This window comes from Hypanus sabinus, chromosome 28 (genome assembly GCF_030144855.1).
Source record: "Hypanus sabinus isolate sHypSab1 chromosome 28, sHypSab1.hap1, whole genome shotgun sequence".
Classification (NCBI taxonomy): domain Eukaryota; kingdom Metazoa; phylum Chordata; class Chondrichthyes; order Myliobatiformes; family Dasyatidae; genus Hypanus; species Hypanus sabinus.
The window spans coordinates 45,453,732-45,472,957 of NC_082733.1; the positions used below are offsets into that span (position 1 = coordinate 45,453,732).

Genomic DNA, 19,226 nt, shown 5'->3' on the forward strand with positions numbered 1-19,226 from the left:
AGATCTCCAGAGTGATCTAAATGTGTGTGTGTGTATACATGCAGTAAATATTAGCTTTATTCGATGTATATACAGTGAAATCTGTCATTTGCGTCAAATCAGCAAGGATTGTACTGAGCAGCCTGCAAGTAACGCCATGCTTCCAGCACTGCCATAGCATGCCCACAACTTACTAACCCCAACCCTTATGTCTTTGGAATGTGGGAGGAAACCAGAACATCTAGAGAAACCCCACATGATTATGAAAGAACATACAAATTCCTTACGGACAGTGGCCGGAATCAAATCCTGATATTGTAGCTCATTGCTCTAAAGTGCTGCACTAACTGCTAAGTACTGTGCCATCTCTGTACTTATGACAAAATTTATTTCACTTGGGAATTTTTTTTTTCCTTTCTCGTCTGCTGAGTGTCTCCAGCGTTGCCTGCTTTTTAAAAAATTTTATATTGTAAAGTTCATTTGCAGTAAAGGGGAAACTGCATTAAATTTGCACTCTGACTTAGACAAACTGATACGACAATGAGCATACAATTTGTTTCAGATCATTGCTGAATGAGGAAGAAAAATCAGTCCTGACACTAGAAATAACTCTCCTGTGGTTCAGGTTGAAGCATGAGATCTTTGTTTATCTGCCAAACCAAGTACTTGAGTTCTCTGTAGAATGCCTTCTGGAAGTTGGTACACCTTGTTCCTTTCTATATGCAATGTTATTGCTTGAATACAGCTACTGATTAACATTCTGAGTACACTTTTGCTGCTGTCACTAATGCTTCTTTTAGTTATAGCACTAATGTTTGTAGCATGGACACTTGATTAAAATACATCATTGACATGATGTGTGCTGTTCAGCTGGTAACAGATGAACATGGGTCACCTGAAAGAGGTTTTACTTTCAACATATTGGGCTTTTTCATCTCCTGGTTTTGTGTACCTTCTCACTTTGACTACATTGGTTCCCACCCACATCCCAAAAATAGGCTGGTTGGTGAAAGTGCACCTAGAGTAAATGAGTTACAGGAGAGGTAGTGGTTTGGGGAGTGGGGGGGGGCAATGGGTTTCTTGAAATTACATGAGCAACAAGCATGAAGGGAATGTTCTCTGTCTGTGTTGCATTGACCTGTTTCAGAAGAACATAGGAAAATGTAATTGGAAGTAAGATCATGATTGAGCACAGTATTCTGCAGTCATTTGTTTTTAATGGATATATTAGATCTACATTGATCTATCAATATTAATAGCCTTCAAACTCTGTTGTATTCAGATAAAACACACTTTTCTACATTAAAAATGTAAAGCATTTGTTTTAGTTAATAGCAGATGCCAGTTGTTACTGTGTAAGCAATAAATTCATCTGAAGAAATGTTCTTGTTGTCTGTGTTGAACAGTATCTGATGTAAAAATCATTCATGTGCAACTGGTGGAGTTTATTAAATGTCACAAAATTATCAAAACTTGCTAATATGCTTTCTACCTGTTTAAATCATTTATTTGTCGTTTAGGTAGTTTATTTTAATTTTAAATCTTTTTGGTCAAATAAGTTGATTACTTCTGCATTTCAGGGCTGCTGGTGAGGATGCCTTAACTGGTAAGACTGAATTTCGTGTAACATGTTGAATATCAATAATATATAGTTTTACTGAAATAATTTGTTTTTAAAGAAGTATTTGAACATTTTAAACCAGAACTTTTGTTGGAGTGGGCTTGAATACTTTGAAAGGGCTGTAGATGTCAGCTTTGTGATTCTGCAAAAGGCTCATTTATGCTGTAGTCTTGTTTCAATCTACTTTGCATTTGTGCACTATGTTCTAATGTGTGCTAAACAGGCAGATGTTTTGCCTGTAGGGAGCTTTAATTAGTGCTTAAAGAGAAAGTCCCTTGTGCCAATGATCAAAATCTGATATGTCATTATGGAATCTAATTCCAACAAACATTTATTAATAAGTTCTTCCCTTTTTTGTTACTTTTTAAATTTGCTTGGCTGAAAGATAATCAGATTTCTTTCTCAGTGAACACAAATCCTTTTCCTTCATTAGCTTTACATAATGCCATGGCTTACTTTCTACTTAACTAATTTCCCAACAAAGAAATTACTACCAAACCACATCGTAGTGATAATTTTGTGCCCAAGCAATTTATATAAGTGAACTGTGCTCTATGTGCATAGTGTATTTAACATTTAAATTTAACACTGAATATTGCGAGTATTGAGCAACTTGACCATCTTTCCTGTTTTTAAAATTTGTATCTGATGTTAGACCATGCTTGTACTGCTAGAAATTGTCAATTTTATAGCAACTCTCCGGCTATTGCTCCAAGGTTGTTGCAGTCCTGTTAAAGATGGTCATGGCTGTAATTGATTTAACACCGGCCTCCTAAGTGTCTGGAGTGTAATATAGTAGTCATCCAAAAATATAACTGAAGTGTGTTAAAGGTGTAGTTTTGTGAAGTGACTGACTGTAATGCTGTTTAGCATTTCAAAATGTTCTAAATGCGTCTTGCTTTTTTTTTTAATAGTTTAGCCCACTGGATGTTTTAAAGATCTTGATCTCCATCTTTTTCAGCACAACACTTTTACAATGCTCATCCATCTCACATAAGGCAAAGGAAAATGGGAGGTGAGGTGTATTGAAAGCTTCAGATTTTTATTCTTTAAATTGCTCTTTTTAGCAATGAAAATAACAGTTTATGAGAGGTTAGATTTCAGAGAAGACTAGATAGTTTTATAGTAGAAAACCTTCAGTACTTTTACATGAATCCTTTTACATTTAACTTTTAAATTATTAAATCTCTTTTTCTCTCCTTTGACTCTTAGTGATTGGTTCTCCTTTTAAGCCTGCACTGGATGTAAATTACTTCTATTCAGGTTAGTATTACTAAATGTTAAATTGCTCTAATATTTACTTCAACCACTGTTTGGGATTGACTGATGATGAGGGCTCTGCATCTTTCCCACAGCAGTTGAGAGGAATAATTTGATGCGACTTTCTCAGAGCATTCCTTTTACTCCTCTTCCAAACAGGGGTGAGTTAAATTTATGCCATTTCTTCTAATATTTAAACATCCATTCTTGTTGACGCACAGTCTATTGTTGTTTTATGTGCTGTCGTCCGGAGGAATGGTGTTTCGTTTGGTCAGATGACCACAAACTTGGAACATATGAAGTTAAGTATGCAACAACAAATCTCTCCTGTTCAGTGACTGTGATTGAATTATAGAGTAATGCACATCACAGAATCTTAACATCAATCAACAACTCTCATTTCTGTTCCCATGCCTAGCTGGTTTCAATATCTGCACATGTACTGCATCTTTCCATTGGTTATTATTTTTCCTCCATTTTTCAGTTTCCTTGTTGCCTGTGGTCAAGTTGCAGTTCCAGTGTGAAGAACATAACAGAACAGCACAGGAACAGGCCCTTTAGTCCACAGTGTTGTGCTGAACTAATTAGATTAGTAATCAGATGGCCAACTATATGAATCTCAAAATTACAATACTAGCCTGTTGTTGTAAGCCATTTGTCCATTGGGAAGATTTTTGTCCGCCCTCTTGTCACAACTCTCCTTTTTCCTGTCCTTTCCCAGTGGTTAGTACATGCAGTCGGTGAGAAATCTGGCTTCTCTCGCCTACCTAAAACCCTTTGTGTTTTGGTTTGTTACATTGAAACATACAGTGAAAAGGATTATTGTATAATCCAAAGCCTTGTCTCTGCCTCAAATAAACACCTTGGTATCATATCCACAGCTCTATGAAGATGTTGCCTGGAACAGAGAAATTACTTGAGCTAGGCTTACTCTGACTGGAACATCGGAGGCTGAGATTATTTAAGAGGGTAATAAAAATTATGAGCAACATAGGTTAGATCATTAGCCTTTCTTCCCAGGGTAGAGGCATCTGAAGGTATAGAAAGATAGAAACAGAAATCTACAGCACATTACAGGCCCTTCGGCCCACAGTGGTGCTGACCATGTAACCCACTCTAGAAAGTGCCTGGAATTTCCCTACTGCATAGCCGTTTATTTTTCCAAGCTCCATGTACCTATCTAAGAGTCTCTTAAAAGATCCTATTGTATCCACCTCTACCACCTTCGTTGGCAGTGCATTCCATACACCCACCACTCTGTGTGGAAAAACTTGCCTCTGGCATCCCCCTTGTACCTACTTCCAAGCACCTTAAAACTGTGCCCTCTCGTGTTAGCCATTTCAACCCTGGGAAAAAGCCTCTGGCTATCTAGATGATCAGTGCCTCTCATCTTATACACCTATACACAAGTTTAAGATGAGAGAGGAACTTAAAGGAAATGTGAGGGTAAGTTTTTAATACAGGTGATTGCTACCTGTGGAGCTGATAGAAGAACATACAGTTACAAGATTTGAAAGGTGTCAAGAAATACAGGAACGAGCAAAGATGTTTCTGTGCTCTGATTCTGGTCAGTTGTTGGAAATCTGAAACAAATCACTGAAAATAGGTAGTGGGTCAGGCAGCATCTGTGGAGTGAGGAAAGAGTGGTTTGAGTTGGTTCTACTTCCAGTTTAGAAACAGAATAATGATGTATAGTGCTTATAGTAATGGTAGTTGGAACATTACTAATTTAGAGTGCTTGTTTTGATATGATTGGCTTCTCTTTTGTGTTGAAGGTGAACCTGTGACAATATATCGGCTTGAAGAGAGCTCACCAGCCAGTCTGAACAACAGTATGTCCTCCTGGTCACAACAGGGCCGATGTGCCAAGATTGAGTTCTTAAGTAAAGAAGAAATGGGAGGAGGATTGAGACGAGCTTTGAAAGTGGAGTGTACCTGGTCTGAGTTTGATGTTCTGAAACCAGGTCAGCTGTATATTGTGAAATCTTTTCTTCCTGAAGTAATAAACACATGGAAGAGGATCTACAAGGAAGATACTGTACTACATCTGTGCTTGAAGGTACGTGCTCATACTTAGACTGCACTGGCTTAGTAAGGAAGGGAGGGTTACTGACACACAAGGTGATAGGTGAGACCTGGAGGGGAAGGCTGAAGTAAAGATCTGGGAAGTTGAGTGGTGAAAGAGATGCAGGGCTGGAGAAGGGGGGAATCTGATAGGAGAGGACAGAAGGCCATGGAAGAAAGAAAAAGTGGGGGAGGAGCCCCCCAGGGAGGCAATGGGCAGGTGAGAGAGGGAAATGGGAATGGTGGGGGGATGGTGGGTGTGGCATTACTAGAAGTTTGAGAAATCAGTGTTCATGCCATCAGGTTGGTGACTAGCCAGACAGAATATAAGGTGATGTTGTTCTAACCTGAGTGTGGCCTCATCACAACAGTAGAGGAGGCCAAGGATGGACATACCACAATGAGAATGTGAGGTGGAATTATGGGTGGCCACTGGGAGATCCCGCTTTCTCTGGCAGACAGAGCGTATGTGCTCAAAGCAGTCTCCCAGTCTACATTGGGTCTCACCATTATACAGGAGGCCACACTGGGAGCACTGCACACAGTGTATGAGCCCAACAGACTCACAGGTGAAATGTTGTCTTACCTGGGAGGACTGTTACAGCTGCTCCCAACACCTCCCTCACTACCATTCAGAACCCTGGGTTACTAGATGATTTGTGACCATAGCATCCCATGGGGCTCAGTATTTGGTCATTGTTGCAAGTGTCAGTTAATGGGACAACACTAGTGATAGATAATACAAATATTGATGTAGTTGGCCTGCTGTTTTGAACAGAGAAGTGCCACATGGATCAGTCCGGACAGGTGAGCTGACAGTTTTTTGCAATGTGGAGGCTCAACAGGATTAAACGTTTGAAACTGGGAAAGTACTGTAAGGCAGTGAGGAATGGAAGGATGTCCATAGATCCTCAAAGAAAGCTCACCAAGATGATTTAAAAGGTATATATTTTCATATACCTCCGGGTGTTCCGGTTACCTCCCACATCCCAGAAACCATACAGGTTAGTCACATGGGTGCAATTAGGTGACACTGGCTCATTCAGCCGGAAGGGTCTGTATCCCTAAATAACATAAAACTCATTAGGCTTACTAGTTACATAATATTTTGATAGTCTTTTTCTAGAAGCTGAAGTTGCTCTGCTCATTCCTAAAATCCAGTTTTCTGGATATTTTGTACCAGTAGATGGGAATTGCTCAGCCAGTGATTATGTCACAAATAACAAAAAATCATCCATTCAGGTTTCGTTAGTGGATGTGGCTTATTTGTGTTAGTATTCGATGAAACTGGATTGCTCTATGCTTGTAGAATATTTCCTAATGGGAGTTCTGCATAGTAAAACACATTATGCCTCTGACTGGCCCCTGTTGGTGATATCATGCAGTGCTACCACTTATATAGTTAGGGTGCCTGAGACTTCAGAATCCGAATCAGATTTATTATCACTGGCATGTGACGTGAAATTTGTTATCTCAGCAGCAGCAGTTCAATACATACAATATTTAGCAGAGAGAGAGAAAAATAAAATAAAACAGTAAACAAGTAAATCAATTATGTATATTGAATAGATTTTTTTAAATGTGCAAAAAACAAATAGCGTATATTTTAAAAAAGTGAGGTAGTGTCCAAAGTTTCAATGTCTGTTTAGGAATCAAATGGCAGAGGGGAAGAAGCTGTTCTGAATAGCTGCACAGTACTGTAGTAATTTTATGTATTGCACTGTACTGCTGCCGCAAAAAAATTAATGACTTTAAGTTGTGATAAACTTCATTCTGATATGGGTCTCTGTTGTGGAGTGGGAACGGGACTAGGAGTGGGGAATCATGGTTAGGAAAAAGGAGGGGGAGGGAGTGGGAAGCACGAGAAAGACATTCTGTAATAATCAATAAACCAATTGTTTTGAATCAACTGACCTTGCCTAGTGTCTCGGGGCCACCCGTCTCTCTCTTCCCACCCCCATCTCCAGCCCTGGCACACTCTGCCACTGTCTCGCACCCCTCCCACAGTGCTTCACCCTCCCCATTCCCAACACTGTTTGCTCTCAAACTGACATTCCACTCTGTTGACAAATACAGTACTATGCAAAAGTCTTAGGATAATTGTATAGATATGAGAGACTTTTGCACATTACTGTTTATTTCAGATGGTGCCTGACAGATCTTCCTGTAAGCTTTACCACCAGTCTCTTGTTTCTAGGAGATCCAACAGCAGAGAGCTGCACAGAAACTCGCTTTTGCCTTCAACCAAATGAAACCAAAGACCATTCCCTACTCTCCAAGGTCAGTCACAATCTACAGTCTCTACTCTTTTTTTAAAAAAATAACATAAATAAAGTACATCTTTACAAAGTTTTTTCCAACTTGTTAAAAATTCCATTCTCCAAACTTCTAATGATAAAGAAGTTTGTAAAGTCTGCTGTGTCTCAGTATTGCTGGGAGAGCAGCATGTTGATGTAACTGTTCCCACAGTCTGGAGCCATTAGTAATATGTACAGAAGGATACAGCAGAATGATTTTACAACACTCTCTGCATTTCCAGTCCCTCACTACCTGTATCCTTGTGCAATATCACTGCATTGATTTTGTTTTGAAGAACTTTGAGCTTATTGTTATGCTGAATAAAACACTGTAGGCTGTGCACAGTTGTCATGAACATGGAATCGCCATCTAACTTTGTTACTGAGGAACAGCGCTGTTGGCAGCCTAACAGGTAGTTTCTAATGTGGTTTACCAACAGAAGTGGTATCCTTGCAAGCACTCACCAGCTTTACCCATCCCAGTGTCATTTAGAAGATTAGTTTACTTTTTATGCTTCAGGATGGAAACAATACCAGAGATTTTGTTCACAGTAAGGAATGGAATTATTAAAAAGCCATTCAGTCCTTGTGGCTACGCTGCTGGCCATTGAGGCTGTTCTTGGATGCAGAAACACCTGTATCCCTTCATTTTGGTTCTTAAAAAAGCTATCAATTTGCTTTTGAAAGAAAGCTGCTCCTATTTAGAAAGTTGGGATTCTTCTAGTTCAAACTTTTGAAATAACTGTAGTGTGTGTTTAAGCATCACCTTTACATTAACAAAATGCTTCCAGGAGCTTAAGGATGATGGTATGTTTGATCATCTTTACCAGAACACTAATAATTTTTTGGTTAGTTCCAACGATATTGCTGAATTAAAGTCTGATTTAACCTCAGGTTCCTGGAAGTGTTCCTTCTGTATTGTCATTCAGCAAGCCAGTGGTTTGCGATTGAAGAATGTATGAGTGGTGAGTTCCGCAAATTTAATCACAACAGTGGTGATGAGATCCGTCCAAACAACATGCTGGAGGAGACCATGCTTGCCTTTAGTCACTGGACTTATGAATATACTAGAGGTGAACTATTGGTTCTGGACTTGCAGGGTGAGTACATGCTGGCTTTCCTTTGTTAGAGTGAAGATTTTAGTGGAATAGAGAAGAGAATCTCCCCAGAACAGGCCCTTCTGCCCACTGTGTCCATTCCAACTATGATGCCAATTTAAATGCTCTATTTGCCTGCATATGGTCTGGACTCCAACATTCCTTGCATAGTCACGTGCCTGTCGAGAAACCTCTTATGTGCTGTCGACCCCGTCCCTTGCAGTTCTGAATGGCCTGTTTCTGTGTTGCGTCATTGGGAGTCAAGATGCAGGGAATTAAGAGCAGTGAGCATGGGATTGATTGCTGTGGTGGGAGATAGCATGGACAATAGATTGAATGGCCTCTTGTGTATAATGCAAGGTATGCTGCTTAGGCAGAATCTGAAGGAACACTGGTGCTCTCTCGCGTGCACTCTACATTGAGTAGAGGCAGGAGAATTACTCATGGCTGATCCTCACTCTGTCATTTTCCTACACCAGTCCAATATCCCTTGGGTTCCTTAATATCCAAAATTTCTCTCAGAAGCTGCCCCACATCAGTGTTTACAGCACTTCTGCCCTCTTTCATAGTCCTGGCACCTGTAGTCCTTTATTAGGGTTCACCTTTGGGCACAGAAAAGTAAAGTTCAGTAAATAATTAGAACACAGTGTACTAGTTTAGTTGTCTGAATATTGACAAGTAGATGATTGCTGTAAATATTGGAACCAAGTTGTTAAATTATGTACAAAGGGAGCTACAGTGATGTGGACAAATCACAAAAACCTTTGCTGATGCATAGGGGGAATGTACTTTGGTGAGGAGGAGCAGCTGAATGAATACCAAGGACAGCTCTAGATGAAAGCAGGAAGAACAGCATGTTACAACATCCAAAGTGCCCTTCTAGTCGCAGTGATGATAGACACATGTCAGAACCATAAACTGCAGCAGGGTGAATGTGAGCACCAGCATTTTGCCTGCAGAACAACAGTAATTCCTCTACCCCCTCCCCCCCAAATCAAGGATGGTACTCTACCCGCTGTGTTCATACAGCAAGTTGTTGCTCCACATCCTAGGATCTGTACTCCCTAAAGCAGGGGTGTGCATCTTCTCCCTTCCTTTCTAGTGCTGATAAATGGTTCTGTCTGAAACATTGACTGTGTTTCTTTCCATAGAATTTGCCTGACCTGCTGAGTTCCTGTGGCATTTTGTATGTGTTACCCAGAGTTCAACACTGATGTATTGATCTAGTGACACGTGCACTACATTGGTACAGTAACTTACCTAAAACTTCATTGCCCACTGAGATCCAACACTGCTTTACATTTCCCGGCCATCTGGCTTCACCCATCAGCTAGCTAGATCTCCTTTCTTTCCCACTCTTTTATTCTGGCCCCTTCCCCTTTCCTGTCCTAACGAAGGGACTTGGCCCAAAAAGTTGACTGTTTATTCCTTTCTATAGGTGCTGCTTGACCTGCTGAGTTTTTCCAGCATTTTGTGTGTATGAGTGTGTTGCCCTGGATTTCCGGTATCTGCATCTTGTGTTCTTTCATCAGTACGGTCTTGCTCTGGTTTGGAGGTGTGATGGAAAAGCAGGAAATGCTGGTAACCTAAAGCCAGTGGGCAAGTCTGTGGAAATATAAATAGTTCTTGTATTTCCTGTGCCTTCTCATCCGATGAAAGGGTGTTGGATATGAAACATAAACTCAGTTTCTCTCAGCAGATACTGCCTGAGTTGCTGAGTAGTGCCTGCATTTGCAGGGACTTTATATTTATGTATCTTTTTACATTTCCTTTTGTAGGTGTTGGGGAGAACCTAACTGATCCTTCAGTAATAAAGTCTGAGGAGAAACAGTAAGTATTAGTTTGAATGTGATGTGCCTCCTTCCTCGGTGAGAACTTTGCAATGCAGAATGTCTACACCAACTATCTTTAACACTGCCTTAGCTTTTTCTAATTCTTAGCAAGAAGGTTCTCTGACTTATGGATTGGACTGCAGACTCTTTGTTTTTTATATTCATATTTTCACCTGTTCTTCCTTATTGCAGTCTGACACAATTTGTTTGGTTTTTTTGTGTGGTTGTTGGGAGAGTGGGGCTTAGAGGCTGCAGAAGAGATTTACTGTAATTGCAGAGATACTAAGAAACAAAAATTTACCTCTTCCACACTGTTTCGACATTCACTATGTTGTGACTGATATGTGATCCCGCTCCATTAACCAGTCATTCAGCATACTTCCCTTCCTGAAGCCCTCCATTGATCAGAGTCAACCATGGAACATTGTGTCCTAGCTCTTTACGTGATAGGCAAGCCAGGGCAAGACAATATGGAGAGTAAGTCATTGCCCGTGTAGCAGGCACCCCCTCTCCATGCAGATGAATCCAGAGGAATGGCAGACCAATACAGTTTGGCACCAGCAGCTTCATAGGAGTTGCCAGTCAGCATCAAACTCAATGTAGGACTGCCTTAGGGACTCCACAACTGGGTTTTTATCAGGGTTTACTCCCAAAGCTTTCCCTCGTAATGGGTACGGCCACAAGGCAGCAGAGATTTGAGATCAGAGTTTTCCTTCTATATGAGCTGCCAACCATAACTGACGAGCCCTATCTGCCCAAAGTGACTGGTTTTAAGGTGCCAGTAACCCACCTTTGCCCCTTCTCCTGTCAGTAGAAACGGTTCTACCAAGCTTAGTATCTAAGGCACCTTTGAAGGCCAGGACTTTGACTTGGTTGTCAGAGGCTATTTGAGGCTCATGCCATTGGGAGCATTTAATAGGTTAACAACTGATAGACCCTCAATTGGAATTTCAAATCTCAGCCACTGAACTTCACATCTGAACAGCTTGGCTCCTAATGTCAGGTGGTTGCCAGATTGATAGATTCAAATGTCAGAATAGTTCCTCCATCTATCTTTGTAGCTCCATTCTCTATTTCATACTACAGTATTCCATGGATCTAGGTGTATCTTGTCATAGGGTGCACAGCAAGGAGAAAGAGGGAGATTGTGCCATTTGATAAGAGATCATGGTTTGGAGAGGAGGTGAGGCTGAAGACAGGCTATCATTCAGCAATATTAGCTGCATCCTGTGATAGATCCTCAAACACTGCTGTGTCCAAACTTGTATTTCTTCCAGGTCACATGACATGGTATTTGGACCTGCCAATTTAGGAGAAGATGCAGTTAAAAATTTTCGATCAAAACACCATTGTAATTCTTGCTGTGGGAGACTAAAACTTCCTGGTAAGATTTTTTCATTGCTTTCCTTGCTCTTTGCTCCCCTGATGTTGGTGACTTCAGTCCATGGTCTATCATCAGTCTGTGGATCTTTGCATCATGGACCTTGAGCTTGTGTTACTGTGGGCGAGCTGAAACCTCTGGGTTTTGACTGATTTAACAAATTGAAGGACTGAGTTTGAATGTCAAACTGGATGGCCTGTTGCTTCAGTTCACTTGTGATGAAAGCCATTCAGTGGTATACAGTTTTAACCAAGTGAAGATAACTCGATCTGACACAGAAACTTAGTCAAAATACCCAAATGTTTTTCTTGCAGGGTTATCTTGCTTTTCCCCACTCTTTCCCTCTCCTGTAGGGACCTTGCTGGCCTCATGAACAGTGCTTCTTATGGTCCACCAACCAAGTCCATGCTACATTCAAAGAGAAAGATCATTTAATAACCTCTACCCCCTTAACTCTGTTCAATTTATTCCCAAACCCTATTTTATGCTCAGTTTTCATTAACGATGCGCACACCTCCAGCTTTTCACTGTTCTGGGTCATTCCTGCTTCCTCCCAACACCTGCCTGTTTGAATCCTTCCAGTAACTGTCCATAACATTTGAATTGGTCATTTGAATCGGGAGCAAGTTACAGCTTGTGATTCAGCTGGGAGCTCAGAGAATTCGACCGTGTAGATAGGATTTAAGCCTACCTGGTCAATACCTGTGGAGGAGGGGGAACTGCGCAGGCGCGAGTGACGTCAGCGTCGAGCGCACACTTTAAAAGGCAGGACTTCTTTTCAGAGCGGGCAGCGGAGTCCGTGGAAGCAGAGTCCTGGGCTTTGGCTAAGTGGGCTTCGGCGTAAGGGAATTCGGTAAGCTTGTGTGATTGCTCGCTGAGGGGAAGAAGGTAAGGTCGCTAGGTGCTTTTTAGACTTATTCTATTAATCCAGTTCAGGTATGGGGGAGACAGTCAGAGCAGTGGTGTGCTCCGTATGCAGTACGTGGGAGGTCAGCGTCAACACAGTTGTCCCTGATGACCACACCTGCAAAAGGTGCGTCCAGCTGCAGCTCCTATCAGACCGAGTTAGGGAGTTGGAGCAGGAGCTGGATGAACTACGGATCATTCGGGAGGTGGAGGCAGAGATAGATAGGAGTTATCAGGAGGTAGTCACACCAAAAAACCAAGAAGTAGGCAGATGGGTGACGGTCCAGAGAGGCAGGGGGAGCAGGCAGAGAGAGCAGAGCACCCCTGCGGCCATTCCCATTAACAATAAGTATACCGTACTGGATACTGTTGATGGGGATGACCTACCAGGAATGAGTTGTAGTGGTCCTGCCTCTGGCACAGAGGTTGAACCCTCAACTAGAAAGGGGAGGAGGGAAGAGAAGAGAGCGATAGTTTTAGGGGACTCTATAGTTAGGGGGGCAGATAGGAGATTTTGTGGGGCAGATCGGGAGTCTCAGATGGTATGTTGCCTCCCTGGTGCCAGGGTCCGGGACATCTCAGATCGGGTGCAGGCTATTCTTGAGAGTGAGGGCATGAACCCAGATGTAGTGGTCCATGTAGGGACCAATGATGTAGGTAAGGTGAGTGAGGGGGTCCTGCTTAGAGAGTTCAGGGAGTTAGGAGTGAAGCTGAAAGGCAGGACCTCCAGGGTGACAATCTCAGGATTGCTACCTGTGCCACGTGCGCGTGAGGCGAAGAATAGAATGATTATGCACATTAATACGAGGCTGAGAGCATGGTGCAGGAAGGAAGGGTTCAGGTTTTTGGATAATTGGTCTTTGTTCCAGGGACATTGGGATCTGTTTCGAAGGTACGGTCTACATCTGAACCGGAGGGGTACTAACATTCTTGCAGGAGTGTTTGCCAGTGCTGCTCGGGGGGGTTTAAACTAGATGTGCAGGGGGCAGGGATCCAGATCCAGAGGGTTGGTCAGAAGGAGCATGGGGTTAAATGTGTAGAAGGTTTGTTTGATCTTGAGAAGGTCATCAAAATTCAGGGTGCAATTAGCCCGATGGAAGTTCAAGGAGCTGGGTTAGGTACAGTAGACAGTGTTTTAAGCAAAGAGAGGAGGAATGGGCTAAGAATTCTATACTTGAATGCGCGTAGTGTCAGAAATAAGACAGATGAGCTTGAAGCTCAGATGAAAATGGGGAACTACGATATTGTTGGGATAACGGAGACATGGCTGCAAGGGGATCAGGCCTGGGAATTGAGTGTACCAGGGTATACGTGCTATCGTAGAGACAGAAATATGGGAAGAGGGGGTGGGGTGGCCCTGTTGGTGAGGAATGAGATTCAGTCCTTAGCAAGAGGTGACTTGGGAACAGGGGAAGTAGAGTCTGTGTGGATTGAGCTGAGGAACAGTAAGGGTAAAAAGACCCTAATGGGTGTTGTGTACAGGGCCCAAACAGTAGCGTGGATATTGGGTACAAGTTGATTAGGGAGTTAACATTGGCATGTGCTAAAGGTAATGCAGTCATTATGGGAGATTTCAACATGCAGGTGAACTGGGAGAATCAGGTAGGTGCTGGACCCCAGGATAGGGAGTTTGTGGAGTGTCTAAGGGATGTATTTTTGGAACAGCTTGTGCTTGAGCCAACCAGGAAAGAGGCTATTTTGGACTTGGTGATGTGTAATGAACAGGAATTGATAAGTGATCTTGAAGTAAAGGAGCCATTAGGAAGTAGTGATCATAACATGATAAGTTTTTATCTACAATTTGAGAGGGATAGGGGCAGATCAGAGGTGTCAGTGTTGCAATTAAATAAAGGAGACTACGGTGCCATGAGGGATGAGCTGGCCAAAGTTAAATGGGCGGATGCCCTGGCAGGAAAGACAGTGGATCAGCAGTGGCAGATATTCTTGGGCATAATACAAAAGATGCAAATGCAGTTCATTCCAATGAGAAGGAAGGATTCAAAGAGGGGGAAGGGGCCACAGTGGTTGACAAAGGAAGTCAGAGATTGTATAGCATTAAAGAAAAAGAAGTATGACAGGGCTAAGATGAGTGGGAATACAGATGATTGGGAAAGCTTTAAGGAACAGCAGATCTTAACTAAAAAAGCAATACGGAGAGAAAAAATCAGGTATGAGCTCAATCTAGCCAGGAATATAAAAGGGGATAGCAAAAGCTTTTTTAGCTATGTGAAGAGAAAGAAGATAGTTAAGAACAATGTTGGCCCCTTGAAGAATGAATTGGGAGAAATTGTTATGGGAAACAGGGAAATGGCAACAGAATTTAATGCATACTTTAGATCTGTCTTCACAAGCAATCTCCCAGATGTATGGATGGGCCAGGGTCATAAGATATCAGAGGAATTGAGACAGATTGACATTAGGAAAGAAACTGTGATGAGTAGACTGGTAGGACTGAAAGCTAATAAATCCCCGGGTCCAGATGGTATGCCTCCGAGGGTTCTAAAAGAGGTGGCTCAGAAAATTGCGGATGCATTGGTAATCATTTTCCAATGTTCCTTAGATTCAGGATCAGTTCCTGAAGATTGGAGAGTGGCTAATGTTGTCCCACTTTTCAAGAAGGGAGGGAAGGAGAAAACGGAGAACTATCGCCCTGTTAGCCTAACGTCAGTCGTGGGGAAGATGCTTGAGTCCATTATTAAGGACGAAATAGTGGCACATCTAGATGGCAGAAATAGGATTAGGCCGAGCCAGCATGGATTTACCAAGGGCAAATCATGCTTGACTAATCTGTTGGAATTTTTTGAGGGTGTAACAAGGATGTTAGACGAGGGTAAGCCAGTGGATGTTGTGTACCTAGATTTTCAGAAGGCATTCGATAAGGTGCCACATAGGAGATTGGTGAGTAAAATCAGAGCTCATGGCATTGGGGGCAGGGTTTCAACATGGTTAGAAAACTGGTTGGCAGATAGAAAGCAAAGGGTAGCAGTGAATGGGTGTTTCTCGGACTGGCTGGAGGTGACTAGTGGGGTACCACAGGGCTCTGTATTGGGACCACAGCTCTTTACGATTTAGATGAGGGCATTGAAAACTATATCAGCAAGTTTGCTGACGATACTAAACTGGGTGGCAGTGTGACATGCGAAGAGGACGTTAGGAGAATACGGGGAGACTTGGATAGGCTGGGTGAGTGGGCAGATACTTGGCAGATGTCATTCAATGTGAATAAATGTGAAGTTATCCACTTTGGAAGCAGGAACAAGAGGGCAGAGTATTGTCTGAACGGTGTCGAGTTAGGTAAGGGAGAAATGCAAAGAGACCTAGGAGTCCTAGTTCACCAGTCAATGAAGGTGAATGAGCAAGTGCAACAGGCAGTGAAAAGGGCAAATGGAATGTTGGCCTTTGTTACAAGGGGAATTGAGTACAAGAGCAAGGATGTCCTTTTGCATTTGTACAGGGCCCTGGTGAGACCACACCTGGAATATTGTGTACAGTTTTGGTCTCCAGGTTTAAGGAAAGACATTCTGGCAATTGAGGAAGTGCAGCGTAGATTCACTAGGTTGATTCCTGGGATGGCAGGGCTGTCTTACGCAGAGAGATTGGAGAGATTGGGCTTGTACACACTGGAATTGAGGAGATTGAGAGGGGATCTGATTGAAACCTTTAAGATAATTAAAGGATTTGATAGGATTGAGGCAGGAAATATGTTCCAGATGTTGGGAGAGTCCAGTACCAGAGGGCATGGATTGAGAATAAGAGGTCAGTTATTTAAAACAGAGTTGAGGAAGAGCTTCTTCTCCCAGAGAGTTGTGGAGGTGTGGACTGCACTGCCTCGGAAGACGGTGGAGGCCAATTCTCTGGATGCTTTCAAGAAGGAGCTAGATAGATATCTGATGGATAGGGGAATCAAGGGATATGGGGACAAGGCAGGGACTGGGTATTGATAGTGAATGATCAGCCATGATCTCAGAATGGCGGTGCAGACTCGAGGGGCCGAATGGTCTACTTCTGCACCTATTGTCTATTGTCTATAACACCACAATGCGAAGCCTCTATGGTCCATCCTTCTCCCTGTCTAGTTTGGTCAGAGCTGGTATGAGTGTGGGTATGGATGGGGTTACTAAAACAGATTTGAGGATCATATGCCAGTCTGCCACTGAGTGATATTGAGACAGTCATACCGTTGTACCTTGTATCTGTGTAGCCTCCAAACATTGTGATAGCTTGTCCCATGTCCTGTTTGCAGAAATACATACCCTTCAGGTTCCCTTTAGATCTTTTCTCTGTTCACCTTTAACCTATGATCTCCGCTACCCTGTGGGAGAGACTGACACTATCTCACTGGCTTGTAGTAATTTTTATTTCTTGCAAAACAGCAAATGTGACAGCATGTCAGTGATAATAAATCTGATTTTGATCTTATCTAAATCCCCTGTGATCTAATACACATCTGTAAGGTCACCCCTCAGCAGCCTTAACTCCAGCAAAAACAGTTCTGACCTGTCCAGTCTTTTGTAACTCAAACCCTCCAGTATTTATAACATCTTTCTGTACCCTCTTTGCCTAATGACATCACTTTAGTGTAGTGACCAGAAGTCCACAGAGCACTCTGTGTGATCTTACTAATGTCCTGGACATTTGTAGAGTGAGGTCCTATCTCCAACAGATAATTTGAGAATTTCAGACATTAGTGAGTCATTCTGCAGGAATTGTTGGAGTCAGGGTGGGGAGCTAGGCTGGGGATGGAGAAGCTCTGAGTCTCAGACCTGAAACACACTTGCCCTGTTGAGATCTTCCAACACATTTAGTTTTTATTTCTGGTTTTTGGCATCTTCAGGTATTTTATGAGCTTTAAGGATGGGAATGATGCCTCCATAACCTCTGAGTTCCGATGTTTTCAGGCACCTCGTGGGGTTTAGGATGTCTGATATATCAAACACTAGGATAGAATTGTAATGTGAGGTGTGACAGACCATTGAGCTTCATGTATGAGGAATTCCCCTTCACTCTAAGAATCTGTTGGCAGATAGACTTCAATACATACCACTGAAATACTGAGTTAGTCTGCCTTTTGGTAAATCTCCCTGAGCAGAGAGTAGGGTAAACTGGCTGCTCAGTCTTTCTCCCGGGTGGTAGTAATAGGATGTGCTTTGTTTGGGTAATTCTTGGTGCTGCACTTAACATGTACCATCTTGTTCTCTCTATTTAGATATCAAACGGAATGATTATACCCCAGACAAAGTGGCTCTGTCTCAAGATGATGTGGAAGTTGCAATCCAGGCCGGCAGCGGTACCAAAGATATACAGAACTCGATACATTTAATGATTTAGCCACAGAATGGTACAGAGACTATCTCTCCACGGCAGAAACTTGAGATTGCCTGAAGTCGTCTTTGCCACTCAGTCAGAGGAATGGCAGAGTTTATGCAAAAGGCTTCCTAAATCCAATCATTTGTTGAAACAAGCAAAGGGTAAAGAATGGTGGGACTTTCCAAAATCTCACCAGATGCAGTGTCAGTGCCCTCGAAATGTAACTGGCTATTTTATTGTTGTGAAATATCACATTAGAGCAAGCAACAGTGCTGTTAATGAACTGAAATGATCTATTAGCAGGAAATGCAATTCTCTACAGAGCAATCTACGTTGGAAACAAGCAGAATTGGTGTAAAGATTTTAAACAAAGCTAAACGTCCAGTTTTAAATCTTCACGTTTTAACCATTTAAATCAATTTATTAAATAAAGCCATTTAAATTGGTACAAGCTTAACTGTACCAAGATGCAAATAATATTTAAACTACAAATTACCTAGAAGAGAAATCCTCTAAAATGTGAAGTCAAATTTAGTCTGACAAAATCTGTCAGGTTTTAATGAGTCTATCAACTACACTAACACAATGCAAGAATTGTTTAGTCAGCACAGGTAAAAGAATGTTCTGGTAGTCTGATTTTAATGAATTTCAGGTGTATAGATGCCTTGGTGTAATGCTAGAATTTGTGGTACATGCAGATTGAATTTAAAAGGAAGTATTGAAATCGTTGTACATATGGTAATGGGCAGAATGCAATCTATCTTATGCAAATAATGAGACCTGAATTGGTTGAATTGTCAGCACGATGAAGCCACATATCTACCGTAAAATATTTATGTAAGTGGTAGCATTGTGGCATCTTTTCTATGTTACAAAGAGGTACTATTGTCATTTTTAAACAAGGGTGTTTATATGAAGAGCTGTATAATTTTTAATCTAATAGATGTATCTTATAGATACTGTATGTAAGGCACGAACACAACAGTGGTTTTACAGAGGTTGAACAGTAAAAGCAAAGAACTAATGGGATCATTGCTGCAGAAATTTTGTACATCATTTAATCTAATAAAAGATTTTTTTGAAGTCTTGTCCTGGTACCCTGCAATCTCTAATGGAAAGTCTGCTTCCAGATCTGTATTGGCTCAGATGCCAGCAACCTGGTTATTGATCCAGAGTCACCAGTTTCAAGCAAGAGAAAACGTGCAGATGCTGGAAATCCAAGCAATATACACAAAATGCTGGGGGAACTCAGCAGGCCAAGCAGCATCTATGGAAAAGGTTTCAGTCGACGTTTCTGGCAAAAACCCTTCGGCAAGACTGGAGAAAAAAGCTGAGAAGTAGATTTAAAAGGTGGGGGTAGGGGAGAGAGAAACACAAGGTGATAGGTGAAGCTTCTTTGGGTGGAGCCTTCAAGCTGATGGCATGAACATAGATTTCTCAAATTTCTGGTAATGCCCCCCCCCCCCCCAACCAGTCCCCATC

At 42.0% G+C, this 19,226-nt stretch overlaps 1 protein-coding gene across 5 annotated transcripts in view; it reads left to right on the top strand.

The window, feature by feature from the left end:
- Positions 1-18,832, top strand: part of trpm7 (transient receptor potential cation channel, subfamily M, member 7) — a 171,989-nt gene extending 153,157 nt beyond the window's left edge. For 3 of the 5 annotated variants that reach the window (XM_059953134.1, XM_059953137.1, XM_059953136.1), the window contains 10 exons: positions 1,560-1,585; positions 2,562-2,615; positions 2,813-2,863; positions 2,956-3,021; positions 4,636-4,919; positions 7,122-7,204; positions 8,116-8,321; positions 10,097-10,148; positions 11,428-11,534; positions 17,644-18,832. In XM_059953134.1, the coding sequence (XP_059809117.1) occupies positions 1,560-1,585; positions 2,562-2,615; positions 2,813-2,863; positions 2,956-3,021; positions 4,636-4,919; positions 7,122-7,204; positions 8,116-8,321; positions 10,097-10,148; positions 11,428-11,534; positions 17,644-17,765 (1,051 nt within the window). In that variant the 3' untranslated portion in view covers positions 17,766-18,832. The other 2 variants (XM_059953135.1, XM_059953138.1) reach the window with 2 other exon arrangements.
- Positions 18,833-19,226: the final 394 nt, after the last annotated feature.